This window comes from Phodopus roborovskii, unplaced genomic scaffold (genome assembly GCF_943737965.1).
Source record: "Phodopus roborovskii unplaced genomic scaffold, PHOROB, whole genome shotgun sequence".
In the NCBI taxonomy this organism is placed as follows: Eukaryota; Metazoa; Chordata; class Mammalia; order Rodentia; family Cricetidae; genus Phodopus; species Phodopus roborovskii.
The window spans coordinates 616,148-630,723 of NW_026125489.1; the positions used below are offsets into that span (position 1 = coordinate 616,148).

General features: G+C 40.0%; 1 protein-coding gene and 1 pseudogene across 1 annotated transcript; both read left to right on the forward strand.

The window, feature by feature from the left end:
- The first annotated feature begins 3,894 nt into the window (after positions 1-3,894).
- Positions 3,895-11,145, forward strand: LOC127215766 (olfactory receptor 6C2). Its single transcript, XM_051176268.1, has 3 exons — positions 3,895-4,812; positions 6,612-6,650; positions 11,089-11,145. Exons 1-3 carry the CDS (start codon positions 3,898-3,900, stop codon positions 11,143-11,145), a joined length of 1,011 nt encoding a protein of 336 aa, XP_051032225.1. The 5' UTR covers positions 3,895-3,897.
- A 202-nt stretch (positions 11,146-11,347) lies between these two features.
- Positions 11,348-12,272, forward strand: LOC127215767 (olfactory receptor 2AP1-like; annotated as a pseudogene).
- Positions 12,273-14,576: the final 2,304 nt, after the last annotated feature.

The following is a 14,576-nucleotide window of genomic DNA, read 5'->3' on the forward strand; positions in this document are numbered from 1 at the left end:
GCTCCACTGTCTGAGGTCCCTTAGACTGCTCAGTCCTTCTGGCTGAGACCCATATACAGGGGGGTCTGAGTCAGTCCAATGCTGGCTTCCCAGCTATCAGTCTGGGGGCCCGTTAGCTCCCCCTTTGAACAAGGTAATCTTGAACTGTTATGTCAACCCAAATTAACAAGCTTGGCTCTTTTCCACCCAGCTGTAGGTTAGGAAGTAAATCAACTTGGCAGTTGTAAGGATTCAGGCATTATGCTGGCCTGCCCCTGTCATATGGCAGAATGCGCTTAACCCTGGTCAGCCCAGGGTTCCATGGCTACTAGTCTGCTCGCAGGTGCAAAGGACCCTTTTAAAAGAAAGAGCCCTGCCCACTTATGCTCCCTTTCCCTCTCCCTTTCCTGCTGTTCCCTGTCTCCTTCTCTTCTGTCCTCTCTCTGTCTGTGTCTCTTTACCTCTTTTCTCTTTCCTCTCTCCTCTCCCCTCCCCTCCTCCCCCCCCCCCCCCCCCCGCCTTCCCTTTCTCATATAACTTCTCACTAAGCTCTGTCTGCCTGGCGTGTTTGTCCTCTGCCTCGGTCACCCTTGCCTGCCATGGCATCCACCAAGGTTCCCCTCGTGCTGTATCCTAACAGCAATTGTTTATTGCAAACAGTGGAAGAGTGAGCGTTCAGTTCTCTAAGAATTTCTAATAATGAGTCAAGTGAATAGCAGAATATGCCTCGGGTTGAAGAGGGCCCAGAAATGAGGGAAAGCATTCTCGTGTGACAGCTTTTTTGAATGACTTCTCACAAGTTCAGCATCTTCTTTGCACTCCACTGAAGAACCCCTCAAGCAATAAGAAGAAAAGTGAAAAGAAACTCTGTACATGCTTTTCATCTGTCACACTGTCTTGCATGGAATCCATCTCTCATTCAATTGTTGCATCTTTCTCCAAGGACTCTGTTCCAAGTGATAGCTGTTTAATTTTTTTTCCTCCTAACCTCCATTTTACTATATTGTTAATTAGGGACTTCTTAAAACCATGGATCCCAAGGGCTTTTTGTTTGTTTAACCAGATGTTCCCTAAACTCCCTTGGAAGACCAACAGATAAAACTTATACCACACCTGTTAGTATGGAATTTACAGGGAATGTTATTTTCCTGTGTAAAGGTCAAAGACACTGATTTTGCCCAAAACCAAGTTGGTTTCTCACCATCATCAAGGGCTTAAATTCTTTCAACTCTGCAGAAATAAATGAGCATTTTTCCAGAACCAAAGTCAGAAAACATGCTTTACCTGGCAACTTTTAAGATTTAATGAAAGCAAAGGACATTTGAGAAAGACCTGGCAAATTGTGGGAACCTAAAAGCTCTCTGCCTATTCATTGCCTTGCTAGTGAGTGAAGTTCCTGGGTGCGTTAAAAGCACTGTGGTAATGTTGCGGCTAACAAATGCCAGCTCTACGGAAGCCATGAACAGAGACCTGAACAGTGAGTATGGTTTGCTTAGACATGTTTTCTTTGTCATCCAGAACCCAAGTACTTCAAAGTTGCAGAGCAAAAACCACTAGATCAGAAGCAGTGGGCTCAGCTGCACCCCCTCTGAGAAAAAGAAAAAAGATGGAAGAGATAAACAATGTGGGACTCCTCACTTCTAGACCTCCTCCACCACTTCACTCAAACTCAAATAACATTTTTTTATTGTTAATTTTCTTGCAAGTGCATGAGTGCTTGTCCTGCATGTATGTATGCCTGGTGTTCACAGAAGCTAGGAGAATCGGGAAGCTCTGTGGGTACAGAGAGTCAACCATAGGTCTTCTGGAAGAGCAGCCATTGCTCTTAACTTCAGAGCTATCCTCCAGCCATTCTAATAACTTTGAAAATCATTAATTGTATTATTCTTACATAGATAAAATTCTATTCTTACTTATAGATAAAATAATCTAATACAATTTGGAGGGATTGTGACTAAAAGTGGTTATCTTTCTGACTCCTAACAGTTATCTCAATAGACTAAGATCCTTCATTAAAATTGTAAATCTTAAATGTCAAGGGACTGGTAATATAACTTCTTTGCATGTAATCAATAGACTTTGAAGGGCAATGTATCTGTTCCCACTCACTCAACCATGTCCTAAGTGTCTGTTGTATTCAAAGCAATGATCCTGTCCTGGATTGTCAATCATTTACAAAACAACCATGATCTATGTTCTCACAGGCTTTACTTATAGGAGATGAAAAAGAAAGGTAAATGGGTATATAACTAAAAGTATAGTAAGTATCCTAGCATACATAGGCAAAGCAGTGTTTCAATAACACTACAAGTAATTAGAACACAGGTGTTTCTCCAGGAGGGTATTTTGACAAGGTCTTACTTAAACTGAAACCTTCAAAATAAGATTTATTCATGATAGAATACAAGCGTGGCATTTTGGGGGGAAAATCTGTAAAGATCCTTCAGTGAAGAGAATCTTAATGTCTTCAAAGAACTGAAGACTTAACACAGCTACACAAACAAAAGACGAATTGAAAGCTCTATACCGTGATGTGGTCATGAAGGGACAGTGAACCAAGGAGAGAGATGCTTGAATTCCATTCCTTGGGAAAGGGAATTCCACTGAGCAGTGCTAGGAAGTTAGTTTATACTTTGTAACTAACCCTGGCCAGTCAGGGAATCTTATCCCATGGTGTCTGAACAAAAGGCCATAAAACTGAAGTTAGTTTTATGACGGAGTTCATTATTGTCCCTGGTACTTTGCACTGTTTACCATGGCTCAATAAGTCATATAGCTAGCTACATGTCCTAGTAAATAAGATTGTATTCTTTTGGTAATAGTTTATCTTAAAACCCAATTAGCAAAGCTTGGTCTGAACTAAAAGGTACTTTAAAGTTTTATATCAGTTGATAGTGCATGGCTATTTGGCAGCTGGGGGGATTATAGCTGTTTTCTTAAGCTGTGCTCTAAGACAGCTCTTAATGGAAACTTGTAACTCCTGTCTTGGGCGGCATCTCTTTGTATTTTATTCATCAAGACTTTGTATAGGCTGACAATATTAATATTAATTGCACAAAACCACCTTCCAGACAACCCACAGATAAAAATGCCCAGTAGATCAGGCTGTATATTTATAATATACACATTAGGGGAAGAATGCAGTTAGCACATTTTAAATTACAGACAGAAGCAGCAACTCTTCTAGAGTTTTTATGTAGAAAGTTTTTCCTCCAACAGAAGCTAATTCTGGTGGGTTGACACCTTGAATATCAATTGTTGTGTCCTGTAATAAATGATAAAGGCTCTCAGCATCGTCTTTAGGATAGAATGACATGAGCGGTTTTGTGTACTTTAAAAAGCAAAGAGCAGCATAAGGTAATTAGTAGACAACGTGGATTGTAATAAGAAATGAGCAGAGGTTGAAAGGGCAGTGTTAATGTCACCACCCTAACATAAAACCAAGTTAATGACCACACTGAAAGTAGTTTCATGCCATTACAAACAATGTATATTAAAGATTGTGTGTTTCTAATCATTAACATGGAAATTTTCAGGCAGCCCCAGCTATTTAACATTAAAAAAATAAAATATTACATCAGTACAGTGGTAGGAAACTATAAGAGCTATCTAGCTGGTTTTCAATGAAATTATCAGCAGTATTAGTCTAAGTAGCATTAACTGCTAGTTAAGTAGCATTAATGTCTAGTTACCATGGTAATACTTTATTAACAAGTAATAGAAGAGGGAAACAGGAGGATTCGAAGAAGAGGAAGTTATGTTCAGGATGTACTGTGTAAGAGAAGAATAAATAATGTTTTAATTACGTCTTGCCTTCAGCTACCATTTGTGTTCCCCTCATGCTCTGTTATGCTGGCAGTCCTTATCCTTAATCTAACTTCTCTTATTTTTACAAACAGACACATTTAGGAATCAATTATGAAAAATTATACAGCAATAACTACATTCATCCTGGTAGGACTAACTGATGATGCAAATCTTCAAATTCTTCTTTTCATCTTTTTGCTTGTAACCTACCTACTGAGTGTGGTTGGGAACCTGACCATCATCACTCTCACACTGGTGGACTGCCACCTTAAAACACCCATGTACTTTTTCCTCAGAAATTTCTCCATTTTGGAAGTCTCCTTCACAACTGTCTGTATTCCCAGGTTCCTCTACACAATGGCATCTGGGGACAATACTGTTACCTATAATGCATGTGCCACTCAACTATTTTTTGTTATTGTCCTGGGTGTGACTGAGTTTTTCCTGCTGACAGCCATGTCCTATGACAGATATGTGGCCATCTGCAAACCTCTGCATTATACAACCATCATGAACAGCAGGGTCTGCATTAAGTTCCTTATTGGTTGTTATTTAATTGCTCTAATCATTGTCATCCCACCTTTTGGCATGGGCTTCGAGCTTGAGTTCTGCAACTCCAATGTCATAGATCACTTTGGCTGTGATGCTGCTCCCATCCTGAAGATTACCTGCTCCAACACAGAGATAATAGAGGAGTTTGTCTTGATCTTGGCTGTGCTGACACTCCTTTTCACACTACTGTGTGTGGTAATGTCTTACACATACATCATCAGGACCATCCTCAGATTCCCCTCCGCCCAGCAAAGGAAAAAGGCTTTCTCTACATGTTCTTCCCATATAATAGTGGTTTCCATCACCTATGGCAGCTGCATTTTCATCTATATTAAACCATCTGCAAAAGAAGGGGTAGCTGTAAATAAGGTTGTGTCTGTGCTCACGACTTCAGTTGCTCCCGTCATGAACCCCTTCATCTACACTCTGAGGAATAAGCAAGTGGTTCGAGCTTTCAAAGACATGATCAAAAGGATAGCCTCTATCACAAAGAGCTATTAACTGGTCCTAGAATTACCTAGAAACAAGCCTCTGGCATGCCTGTGAGTAATTACAGCCTAGGTTAATGATGGTGAGAAGGCAGACATTAGCTCTGAGTGTCACTACTTCCTGAACTGGGCTCCTGGACTGAATACAACAGAGAAAGAGAGCTGAACACTAGCATTCATCACTCATTGCTTTCTGTCAGAGGATACAATATGAACAGCTGCTTCAAGCTCCTGCCACTGCCCATGTCATAATGGACAAAACTCTCAGAGTGTGAGCAAAAATAAACCCCTCCTTTCTTTCATTAGTCAGATGTTTTGTCACAACAATAAGAAAAATAACTGATCTGGGGATTTTGAATTAAGAATCAGAGCCATTGCTGTGATTAACTCAACTATGTAGTTGTTAGGCCTTTGGAACTGTTTCCAGGAAAAGGGGCTAGAAAAGGCTTCAAATGTTGTAAGTAGAGCATAGTGAGATGTTTCAGTTGTAGTTTGAAATATTAGAAGGCTAAGAGAAGTGTGGACAATGAAGGCTCAGCCCAGTTTAGAAGGAAATAATGACTCTATCAGGGACTTAGCAAGGTGCTATTTATATGATATGCTGTCGAAGAATTTGACTGTATTCTGCCCATATTCTATGAAACGTAATAGGGCTGCATTGAAAGATAATAGACTAATTTGGTTGGTGGAAGATATTTCAAGACAAGATGGTACTCAGGCTGTGTTACTGCTTGCTGAATGTATCCAAATCTGCAATGAGAAAGAGCAAATAGACGATTGTTTTTTTAGTCTCTTAGTTGCCCACCAGAATCAGATAGTAAGACCTTACATCTGCATGATACAAGGAAATAAATCTAGAAGCATTATCCATGCCAGCTAGCTTTCACAATGTTGGAAGATACTTTGCAGGCCACTGGGGAGGGGGAAAAACATCATTCTGTTAAGTTGCATAATACAATGTCAACCTGCCAGACAAGATGTGCCTGTAGGGAAATATTGCTATAACTATTACTGGGGCAAACAATTGTTCTGGTTGGATTCAGTGCATATTCTGAAGGAGGGAGTTCATACCTGGTACTGTGGGCCTAGTCATAGGTCCATGGCTAGAGAGGTCATGAGCCCTAGGGAGGAGCATACTGCTTTCTAGACATGTTGCCAACCTGTCTCCTAAATTTTTATGACTATACCAGTGTATTCATATCACCTTCAGCCTTGGTCAGAGATGCTTCTTTCCACAGTAACTTAGCAGTGACTGTGCAGACTCAACAGCTGGCCAAGATCCTACGAATAAGTGACTGTTTGATGCTCAGCCTTCAGTGGAATATCCATATCTCCTTTTTTGAGGCTCATGAGACATCATGGAAGAGCAGTCAGGAAGAATGTAAAAGCCAAATAACGGGTGGGGCATGAAATGCTTGTAGGCATAACTTGGCCCCTGCACCTAGGAATTTGCAGAAGCTTTAGTTACCAGCACAGGGCCTATACAGAAGAGGACCCATCACCATTCAGTCATGGATGGTAGAAGGGCTCATGGGCCAATTCCCTCCTTGGTAAGCTCTTAGAAGTTGATCTACTAGGAGAGAATGGGCCATTGTCTTCAGTAGTGTAGACAGTAATGAGTGTAGCCATGCTCTGGTGGATAGCTCCACGCCCATGGCCATGTGAGTGGCCCTGGTTAAGCTCAATGAGTCACAAAACAGAACACATAAAAATGAGGAGACTTGTTCAGAGAAGGGGGTTGAATAAAACAGGTGGGGTGGTGAGTGGGGCCAGATTGCTTTATACACAAGTATGGGATTTTCAAAGAACAAATTAACAGTTTGGGTGAGGAAAAGAGCCCAATATGTATGTATGTATGTATGTATGTATGTATGTATGTATGTATGTTTTAAAAGGGTCCCAATTGTTAGAGAGAAACTTGCACCACTGAAATACTAGGAAAGATTCCCTGAGAATAAAACCTTACACATCAAAGTTTTCAATTTGTGAAAATACAATTTATTTGAAAGGAGAGCCTCAACTGGGAATACATCTGAAGGAGGTTTCTGCATGAAAACAATTATGTATGGAAGTGTTATGCTAGAGTAAGCTTGAAAGGCACAGCTGTCTGTGGTCCAAAGGGACCAGGCTCTATCTGGAACTGTCAGCATAATTTGACAGTGTCACCCACGTGATACTGGTTTTGCAAGTACAAAAGATGCAAAATTGAGGGGCTTACAGCATCTTACCTCATGGTTCCTGCAAAGGTTAGGCTTCTCTGGTGAGAGCTGAGAGATGTACAGTTAGTGTGGGCATAAAGATAAGAACTTAAGGGCCAGATTTTTGTGTTTGTCTAGCAATTAGTACACACACACATACACACACACACTTGGCAGCTTTTCATTGATCCCTCCTGGGCTGTATCACCCTCCCTGTGGAGTGGGAGAGCATGGGAAAGAGGGAGGGAGGGAGAGAGAACTGGGTTCCATATGTAAATAAAAAATAATAATAAATATATATATATATTTTTAAAGTATGTGGTACCCTCAAAAATAAGGTCTTTGAGGGTACCATCAAGTTTTAGAAAGTGATCAAGGGCAATAGCAATAACCTATAATGTTTCAGGGATTCTGTGGGAACTACCAGGCTCACAAGATGTAACCATATCTTTCACTAGGCTTTTTATTTGATAGCCTATAGTGCCTGGGTGAGGCACTGTCCACCTATTACAGGGTTACTCCACTTAAACACCTTCTTTATATGTATACATATGCAGGAAGCTGTTCTAATAGAAATTTTCACATGGTATTTTCAAGAGTCTTTAGTGTTAATTAGTTATCCCTTTCCATATACCTTCTTGATAAAATCTAAGTTGCAGTAGATACTTTAGGATGTTGGAAATTGGAACATCATGGAACATTCACTAAGGAAAACTGCAAGCATATAGCAGAACAGACCTCAGAAAAAGACTATGTGTCTTTCTGATAGTAAGATGCCATAAGGTAAAATAGGTGTTAGCTCTCCCATCCCCCACCTTATTAAACCCTTGTTTGGTTGGTTGGTTGGTTGGTTGGTTGGTTGGTTGGTTGGTTGGTTGGTTGGTTGGTTGGTTGCTCTTTCAAGACAAGAGTTTCTCTGTGTAGCCTTGGCTGTCCAGGAACTCACTCTGTAGTCCAGGCTGACCTCAAACTCACAGAGACTCGCCTGCCTCTGTCTCCACCCAGCTGCCACCACCCAGCTTCTATTAAACCTTTTCTGTTCCATTGTTTCCTTCTTCTTTCCTCTGCATAGCTTCTTCATCTTATTCCCCTTCCCCTGAAATCTCTCCCCAAGGTCCCTTACTGGTTCCCTGTCTTCTATGGATACTTCAAATTAGACACACATATCTAAAGATTCAAATCTTTCATCCATGTATGAGAGAGAACATGTAAAGAACATATACTCAGAATGATTATTTCCAGCCCTGTTATTTTCAATCTAAAACCCACTATAAATCTGAGTATTAATGGTTTAATCCTTTTGGCTTAGTTTAATCAAAGAAATGAATATAAATAAATGTACAACATATATCATGTATCTGCTATTACTCCATGAAGTTGCTGTGACATTGATGCTCATGTAGTACTCATACACTGGATTCTAAATCTTGATTTGGATCTCAGATTATCCAAGAACATTAACAATGATTATTTATATCTGAAGCCTGAAACAGAGGCAGGTGTGGATGTTCAGCCTGTTAAGATTTCAGGTTGGTAACTAAAAGAGCAAGAGTATTCGTTCACTGTGTACCTTTTTATTATTCTGTGTGTGTGTGTGTGTGTGTGTGTGTGTATGTATGTATGTATGTGTGTGTGTGTGTCTGTGTGTGTGTCCGTGTGTTTTCCTGCACACATGTCTGTGTACCACTTATGTGTCTGGTGGTTCTGGAGAAAAGGGCATCAGATTCCCTGGAACTGGAGGTACAGCCGGTTATAAGCCTCCATGCAGGTACTGGTAATCAAACCCAGATCCTCTGGAAGAGCAGCTAGTGAGCCATCTCTCTGATATGTATAGCAAGAGTGTCCTGTAAAACTTTGTTTTATTTGCATTTATATACAAAATGTAAAAACAATTCTGTTCAAATATGCTTGAAAGCTACTGTGTTATGAATATTTATAAAAACCATAACTAGGAAATGTCATGAATAAAGCCATAAGAACATTCCAAAATAACATGATTCTTTAACAACATGAGCTCGCAAATGAGATTTAAAAGGCACATGAAGTGTGACATATAGATTCTTTTTAAAGACCTTACATCAGCTAGTACTGGTGACACATACTATACCTGAAGTGTGGAAGCAGAGAAACTACAAGTTCAAGGTCATCCTTGGCTAAACATTTTGAAATCAGCCTGGGTTTCATGAGACCTTGCCCAATAAAAGAAAGGGAGAGAGAGAAACTTAGGTCGTGGCTTCATATGATTTTCTGTAAAAGTTCACACATTTACATACACGGAATATTTTATATGTAATTTAGTGTATTTACCAGAGAAAGCAAATCTAATCTATAAATTAATAAGTCCCCACTTTTAAATGCCTGCTTTAAAGTTAAATTCCTAAAATCACTTCAGATGTTAATAGAATCTCCTCATCCTAGCAGGAAAGTAAAGATCAACAGTTGCAAATACATTTGAATGATGCATACAATCTATTGTTCTAAAACTAATACCTCTTTGACCCCCAGCAGGCATGTAGAATCTTTCAAATTAAATTGCTAATTCACTGATCCAGGACTGCTAATGGAAAGACACATTCAAGGAAGATTTGGGGTATTTTAAGTAGAAATGAAAAGCTGTACGTTTTTTACATCAAGAAAATTAAGGGAGTTAAATAGAGGAAACCTGAGAGATTACTATAAACAATGAAAGTGATGAACAGAAAGTGAAAGACCAAAAAGTGAAGTTAAATGAAGGACGGTCTGACCTGGAAAGCTAACCAATATTTGTTCCTTGGAATTTGCTAGCTTCCTCTCCCCAGGCCCTGAGATAAGAAGAATTCACACTGCCCCTCCTTTCTGCCCCTCCTTTCCTGTGAGTCAACAGGTGGTAAATAGGGTCTTTAGGAAACAAAGAGATAGCTGTAACTCTGGTTTGCCCAGACAAAATTAATTAGCACACCTTGAGGCCCTAAGGTCTGCTGACCCTAATAACAGACCATCCGGCCTCCAAGGGTCACGTACTCAATGGACAGAGGGTCCCACCCCCTCCCTAAGCTTGTGGGTTTGCCTTTAAAAACACCTGGGCCCAGGGGAGGGGGCTTCTCTCTAGCCTGCATGCTGGAGGAGCCCGTTTGCTTTGCGGAAACGTTTCCTGTTCATTAAAGCCTCTTGCGTTTTGCAGCAACTGGACTGGACACTGAGTTCTTGGGGTACCGACCGAACCTGGAAGACTCCTCATTCTGAGGGTCTTACAAAAGGAGTCTAGATTAGAACCTGTCAATCAAAAAAGGAAGACAGGCAATTAGGTCAACCACACTGGAGAGCAGTGCCCACATTTAGGCCAACACAAATGGAACTCCATGCTGTGTGTGTGTGTGTGTGTGTGTGTGTGTGTGTGTGTGTGTGTGTGTGTGTGTGTGTCTGTCTGTCTGTCTGTCTTTCTGTCTGTCTGTCTTGTTTGGGGAGCACTGGAATTTCTTTGAAGAGATAGTAAGAACATGAAATTGGGTTGGTAAGGAGGTAGGAAAAGATCTAGGAAGGGTTGAGGTAGGGGACAGGCTATGATCAAAATATATTTCATGAAATCCTCAAAAAGTAAATAGAAACTTTTGAAAAGAAAGTAAGGAAAGCAAAGCTGGGGAGAATAAATTTGTGGCTGTTCTGAAAGGATGCATCAGCCCACGGCATGTGCTAATCAGCTAACGTCATACAGCCATTTCCTGCTGGAAGGAAGAAGGGGGCTTATAAGGGTCTGCAGGCTCAGAGATTTACACTCTTGGCTTATGCAGTAAACAATTGCTGAAGGAAAAAAGACCCCAGCAGAGAAGCTTGTAAACTGTTGGGGCATTTCTGGGGATAAAGCCAGGTCCTGATGGACTTTTCTGTGATGACTTTGAGTCATCAATGCTCCTGTAAGTAATGTGTTCTTTCTCCAAGCTAGACTCGAGTGGAGACATTTCTTTTGTCTGTTATCAATTTCCCTCTGGGATGAAGATGATTGGTCACATCTCAAGGAAAGTCACCCCACAATTAATCACACAGACTTATTGGCCATTGTTTGTGAGGCAGACATTTCTTTTATGCAGGCTCTGAAGACAGCTCCAAGTGAGGAAATACAAGAATTTTTGCTACATCGGATATAAATGAGAGTAGGGAGGAGTCTACCGCAAGCGAATGGGCCTTTGGCCTGGGAAAGCTCATGGTCCATTTCATCTGGTTTTCTGCAGGTCCCTCCTGCCCATATCAGAGCACCTCTGACTTTCTCACACTCATTACTCTTTTTCACCTTGACACCCACGTTTTGTTTTGTTTTGTTTTGTTTTGTTTTGTTTTGTTTTTTCAACAATGAAAACTGAAACTACATTCACTCAGTTCATCCTAGGTCTCACAGATGTCCCTGAACTTCAGATGGCAATTTTCACTTTTCTTCTCCGTGCCTACTTATTCAGCATCATTGGAAACCTGGCTGTCCTCATTCTCACCCTGCCGGACTCCCAGCTTCACACTCCCATGTATTTCTTTCTCCGAACTTCTCCTTCTTAGAGATTTCTTTCACAAACATCTTCATTTGCAGGGTCCTGATCAGCATCACAACGGGAACAGGAGGATTAGTCTTGCTGGTGGCTTCACTCAGTATTTCTTTGTCATCTTCCTTAGAGCAACAGAGTTTTATCTTCTGGCTGCCATGTCCTAGACTGCTATGTGGCCATCTGCAAACCCCTGCACTACACGACTGTCATGAGCGGCACTCTGCACCCAGCTCTGCTCTGCTCTTGGCTGGCTGGGCTAATGGTCATTATACCTCCAGTCACATTGATGAGCCAACAGGATCTTTGTACCTCCAACAGGTTAAATCGTTATTTGAGCCTCTTGGAGAACTCTCCAGTTCTGACACCAGCCTCCTAAGGAAGGTTGTCTTTCTCGTGGCATCTGTGACCGTAGTAGTGACTCTGCTGCTGGTGACTCTCTCCTATGCATTCATCATCAGGACAGTTTTAAAGCTCCCTTCGGTCCAGCAAAGGGCAAAAGTTTTTTCCTGCATGTTCTCCCCACAATTGTCATCTCCCTCTCTTACAGGAGCTGCTTCTTCATTTATGCTAAAGCCTTCAACAAAGAAACGGGGCACATTCAATAAAGGAGTAGCCCTATGCATTTCATCGTTGCTCCTTTATTGAACCCCTTCATTTATACCCTAAGGAACTAACAAATGAAACAAGCATTCAAGGATGCTGTCAAGAAGCTTGTGAATATTAAAAAAAAAAAAAAATGAACTCTTAATGAATGAGTTTCCACTGTGTACCAAGCTCTCTCACACTTAACTAGGTACCCAATTAAGAGACCAAACCCACTTCTGTGAAAAGTCAAAAATATATTTCAACCTGTTATGTATTAATATAAATATCTAAATAAGATTTTAAAATTGAAAGGCCATTGAGTTACTCACTTGAACAACTCAGTCTAAGTTATAACCAATAAATGCAATCACCAGGGATATCATTTAAGCAGAGTCCTGATGAGTAGGAATAAGACAAGAATAAATAGAAAAGAGAAATTAAAAGCAAAGGAATATTGTGGATAGGCACACAAAATTTCAATCCAAGGAACTGAAAAAAATCTCATTAATTTCACTCAAAGCAAATTCAGTAAGAAAAAATAATTATGATTTTAGTTTTGAAATAAATTAAATCCTTATTTAAAAAAATTAGATGACCATGGTGCTCAGGCATCTGAACTTGGATGCAATCTATGAATTTAGCAATTACTGTCACATAGAATCTACATTGTAGATAATTGAATGATAGAATAGAGGAGGTTGTAAAGAAAAACACTCTTTAGTAGAAGAACTCAAACATTAAATGCTAAGGATCCTCCCAAATTTAAAGAGAGCAGACAAAGGGAATATTTAAAGAAGCAATAGGAACTCATGGGGAGAGAAGGTGGGTGTGATGGTGCACACCTTTAGTCCCAGTACTCAGGAAACACAGGCAGATTGATCTCTGTGAGTTCAAAGCCAACCTGGTCTACATAGTGAGTTCCAAGTCAGCCTAAAAGCAAAGACAATTAACATGCAGAAACTATTGAGAAGAGGTCTCAAAAAATATAGGCTGTACTGGATGATGGTAGTGCATACCTTTAGTCCCAGCACTTGGTAGACAGAGGCAGGCAGATCTCTGAGTTTGAAACCAGGCTAGGCTACAGAGCAAGTTCCAAGACAGCCAGTTAGATACGGACTTTGGATTGGAAAATTGTGTGTGGTCAAGTTACCTACCATCTCAGGGTAAAAGAGTGGAAAATGATATTCCAAGAAAATGGAACTAAAAACCAAACATTAGTAGAAACAAAGTAGACTTCAAAACAAAAATACTCAGAAGAGACAAGGAAGGTAACTTTATACTCATTTATAGAACAATATACCCAGGGGCTATTACAATTTAAACATGTGAACCCCAAATACAGGCACATCCATTTCCCATGCTATAAACACTATTAAGCCAGAAATCAACCACAAACACAGTGATTGTGGGTGACTTCATTACCCTATTTCACCAATAGGGTGAACAAAATATAAACAGAAACATTGGGCTTAAGTGTCCTTGTAATTTAAATGTATCTAATAGATATTTATAGAACATTTCACCCACTCTACAATACAAATAAGCAGCCCATGGGACTTTCTCAAAATTTGCTCATATATTAGTATACAAAGTAAGCCTCAACAGATATGAAAGTTCTACCCTATATTCTGCATGACCACAGTGAAATAAAGGGGGATATTAATAGCAATAGAAAGTGCACAAACTCATGGAGAAAAAAGGAATACACAGTGAAGACATGATGGAACACAATGAAGTCCTAAAAGGAAAGGTCACAGTAAAAAGTGCTACAAAAATCAAGTGATTTCAAACCAATAAATGACACACGTTATGGTTTTGGAAAACAATAACAAACCACAAACCAAACTCCAAAACGGTGGATGGGAAGAAATAATAAATATATGTATGTATGTATGTATGTATGTATGTATATGTATATGTATATGTATATGTATATATCAGGGCATAAATTAATCAAATAAATGAAAAAGGAAAAAATAGGAAGAAACCAGTCCAAAGAATTAACTAAACGAAGAGCTGATTCTTTGAAAAGATAAACATGCCAAATGAAAAACCACTACTTACAAGCTAATTTTAAAATGTAACTTGAAAAGCAAAGAGTTCAGACTTCCATGGGTACCAGACACTCATGTAGTACACATACATAAATGCAGTAAAGCACTCATAAAATCAAATAAGAAAATCTAATATGCATCATGAGGTTAACATAATGGTAAATATGGCATTCAGTTTTTCAGTTAGATGACATTTGTCTGGGAAACAAAAGTCATATTCAGAACTAGTCAATTCCAGTATGACAATTCCTGACCCTGTGTTCAGTGGCACAACTCCCACTGTCATCTACAGAAGCCTGAGGGGTTCCCTTGGTATCTGGGGACCTTAATTCAGGTAAAACTGGATCCTCATCCTCAACACAGAAAATAATTTCATGTCTAGCCAGTATGTAGCAGAGTTGGGCT

What these genes read in the sequence shown, in the direction of transcription:
- LOC127215766 (XM_051176268.1), top strand. Translation starts at nt 3,898, where the DNA reads ATGAAAAATTATACAGCAATAACTACATTCATCCTGGTAGGACTAACT. An exon ending in TCAAAGACATGATCAAAAGG is followed by an intron (nt 4,813 to 6,611) that starts ATAGCCTCTATC and finishes ATTGCTTTATAC; the next exon opens with ACAAGTATGGGATTTTCAAA. An exon ending in AGAACAAATTAACAGTTTGG is followed by an intron (nt 6,651 to 11,088) that starts GTGAGGAAAAGA and finishes TCTTTTATGCAG; the next exon opens with GCTCTGAAGACAGCTCCAAG.